The sequence below is a fragment of the Suillus subalutaceus genome (genome assembly GCF_016647625.1).
Source record: "Suillus subalutaceus strain FC151 chromosome Unknown DFJ58scaffold_48, whole genome shotgun sequence".
In the NCBI taxonomy this organism is placed as follows: Eukaryota; Fungi; Basidiomycota; class Agaricomycetes; order Boletales; family Suillaceae; genus Suillus; species Suillus subalutaceus.
In genome coordinates, this window is record NW_024540297.1 from 170,946 (window position 1) to 174,416 (window position 3,471).

Sequence of the window (3,471 nt, forward strand, 5' to 3'; positions counted from 1 at the left end):
TCGTCCTGCCAGTAGTACACCCGCCGGACATACATCTCCATAATTTACTTCGCCATCGATCTTGTCCAACTCACCTTCACTGCACGCACGCCATTCTTGCCATCCTCAGCGCTCCATGCTGTGATTCACAAGTAAGATGCGTAACCTAGCGTCTTTAATTGCACAATGCATGGCACAGAACTATCTGAGCCCTGATCTTTGCCTCGGGGCTCGCAGTGTGTCACAATCTGCATATGATATTCAGCTCGCCAGTAGACACCTACCGCGTCACCTACTAGGCTACACGCCACGCTATGGCTGAACTTGCTAATAAGTTAGCTTTTCTTCAAGTTCTTCCCGAGCCTGAATGTGGCATTGCATACCTGGCCCCGTCAGTAAACCTAGGTTTCAACTTTACCGTAAGGTTGGAACCTATTCATGTACGTAGCCGTACCAAGTCGTGGTTGCCAATCAAGACAAAACTTGTACTTACATAAATAATTCATTTACGTAGATTAAAACACGCCGTACATGCTCTCGGCGGTGGTTGGTCACTCAATTTTTTTTTTCTGGTGTATGACTTCCCACTCGTATCCAATACTCGAGACTCATTGTACACCTCGCCAAGTCAAGAGAGTGGACTACGAGATGAAACCCAAATCAGGATTACCGTCTCTTGCTGAGGAACTGCAGTTTTACATTCTCAGCTTTCTTTCTTGCCGAGATATACTTCGTTGCACATCCGTGAGTTACAATCGTGTTGATATGCCATTGCTATCTTAGACAGACTTTTGTACCGACAATCTTCTACAGGTATGTAAGACCCTTCGCCAGACATACATGTCCTCTTCCAGGCTTCAGTACATCGTTGAACTCAGTGGCCAACACTTACTTCCTGTGCCCAACACCGGCGATCTGCCTCCTGTTTCCCAGCGCCTACAACTCTTGAGGGACAGAGCCCACGCATGGTTCAAGTTTGATCTCCACTCTTTCAAAACAATTTCCGTACCAAACACACGGTACGGTCAAACATTTTTCACTGATGGGCATTTCTACTTCTGGGACGAGTTTGCAACCTCGGCCACGATCATTCCAGTACTACCAAATCCCTCACAACAAATAATCGAGCGCAAGTGGTCTCCGGAAGCGTTATGTGTAGTTCCCCACTCAATAAAACGTGGCGCGTTCATAGACCCAGGACAAAACCTGATTGCCGTGCTGTATTATGTTGATGACGAGTCTGAGACGTTCTACATTGACCTTCGAGTGCTGGATAGTGGTGGTGTCCACCCCCGGGCTGCTGGATGGACGCTGTTTCTGTCAGATCTGCCCGAAGACGATGACGACGACCTCATTGAAACAACGGGAACGAGCCTTAAAGGTTGTGGGAGGCACATCGCGTTGCAGCGTGTATATGTGACTTCAGTTGAAGATGAGGATGGAGAAGGAATTTCCCGCGAGCATATGTTGCAGCTACAGATTTGGGACTGGCAACACTCAACGACATCCAGTGTGAGTTGATCAGAATTGTTGAATCGTTGAAAGACTTGATGGTTAATTCTCTGTTTAGAGTGTCCTCAACGACGTAATACGTTACCCAGCTGTTGGCTCAATCGATTTTTGTTTTCTTGAAAACAATAGGTTGCTAGTTGTCATTGAGGATTTGAAGCTCTATTCAATCGAGGATATGTCACAGGCGCCGCAATTACTGGCGTGCTTCCTGCCGCCCCTCTTACTGTCAAATATGCAGTGCCTCTTTCCGATGGATGATATTGAACATAGCGCACAACTGCAGATGCAAGCCCGACAAACGATGCACACCCCAGACGCTACAAGTCAACTATTATGCCTTATCGCGTCTGATCTAGTCTTCGTCATTTCCACGAGAATTTTCTTCGACCTCGATGGAATAGCAGTTGCAGTGCCAATACCATGGGATCATTGGGGTCCTTCAAACACCCGTGTTCTTGAGCACCCGGATCCATCTCGATTCAAAATTCACGTTCGCGGCAATCGAGTTTTGCAGTCATTCGAAGTCGATACGGGTTCCATCCAGTATAAATTACGTATGATGGACTTCAGCCCGCTAGCTGTAACGAACAGGCGGGGGTCTAGGACGAGTGGTGAAAGAGCCATCGACGATAGACATCGCTGGATCCTTTGGAAGCTCTGGGATCAGCTTAACAACGTCTTTGCCTTACGTCGAGGTCGTATCGGATAGAAGATTCCACAAGTTGCAGAACATATGGCTTGAGAGGGATAGAATATATTTGCTCAACACAATTTGGGAATACACTGTCATACAAGGTTCTGTTCGGGATCTTACAGGGTTGTCAAGGAGGCTTGAGGCCATTGACTTATAGCGTAGAGTCTGTTATCAGCTAGTCAATTTAGCTAGTTAGTTCTGATGGCGAGTCGATGACCTTGTCAATGCTTAGACTACTATCAAGAGTCAGGGTCTTCTTAACGGATTTTGTTGGAGTCATACCATGGAAGTAAGCTGAATGATTGAAAAATTCAACGTTGTGGAGAAGCAAACTCGACACAGCGACGAAGTTAGTGCTTGTGACAGTTCGAGTGGAAAAGATGATTAATCTACAAGACAAATGATGAGGCAAAAAACCAAACGAATCGTGTTACGAAAGCGCGAAACGTTTGTGCTTTAGGGATCGCGAGCGCGAGCACAGTGCTTCGGAACATGTTTTGGAGATTGGGTGGGTGGACAAAAGCGCCGACAAACGGGGCCGCGACGAAGAAAAATAAAAGAACAAAGCTCACGAATCTTGGGAGCACAAGTCTTTTGAGGGAGTGCACGAATCAAACTTCTCCAGGAGAGAAGTACGCGATGGAGGATCGCAGGGGGACGCGGTATGTATAAGTTACCTAAAGGAATTAATGTGAACGAGTGACACTAGAACTCATCTTGCTTTACAATAACGCCAGCGGAGGGACATAAGTGTTGTGCAGATTGCTGAAAATGAGCCGAGATATTTGGGGATCCTCGAGGAGTTGAGCAAGAAGCGCTGAGCACTGGGCGCACTGAGTTTGAATTCGGGCCTTGTTTGTCTGATACTCCTTCAAGATCTCTACGACAATCATTGGCCTCTTCACTCACAAGCAGTACACACGCCTTCTCCCTACTCTCCAGCAGCACCCTCGTCCACCCTACTGGTAAATTCCTGTCCCGTAGGTCAGCCGGAAGTAACAGAGCCAATTGCCTTGTGTGACCCATCCCACCTCAGATGTTGTATAGATCATGGTACACCTCACCCTTTTGTCCTTCGAATCTAAAGTCCTTTGCCTCATCCCGCCTGCAAATTACATTCAGACGTCATTCCGAGCGGCAAACATGGCTCTCATTGCTTTTGGTTAGCCTTTACTCGAGACTCGCTTTGTACCATGTAGTTCACAACGCACCTTCAAAATCTTGCCACGCAGCCAGTCCGCCATGCACACCTCCAGAGTCAAAACAACAAGGTGCCCAGGTTGCCC

The 3,471-nt window shown here is 47.3% G+C and overlaps 1 protein-coding gene across 1 annotated transcript; it reads left to right on the forward strand.

Annotated features, from left to right (window-relative positions):
- Nucleotides 1-819: 819 nt before the first annotated feature.
- On the forward strand, nt 820-2,430 carry DFJ58DRAFT_880858 (uncharacterized protein; the record flags this gene model as incomplete). Its single annotated transcript, XM_041394550.1, has 2 exons — nt 820-1,491; nt 1,550-2,430. 2 exons carry the CDS (start codon nt 820-822, stop codon nt 2,198-2,200), a joined length of 1,323 nt encoding a protein of 440 aa, XP_041244274.1. The 3' UTR covers nt 2,201-2,430.
- Nucleotides 2,431-3,471: the final 1,041 nt, after the last annotated feature.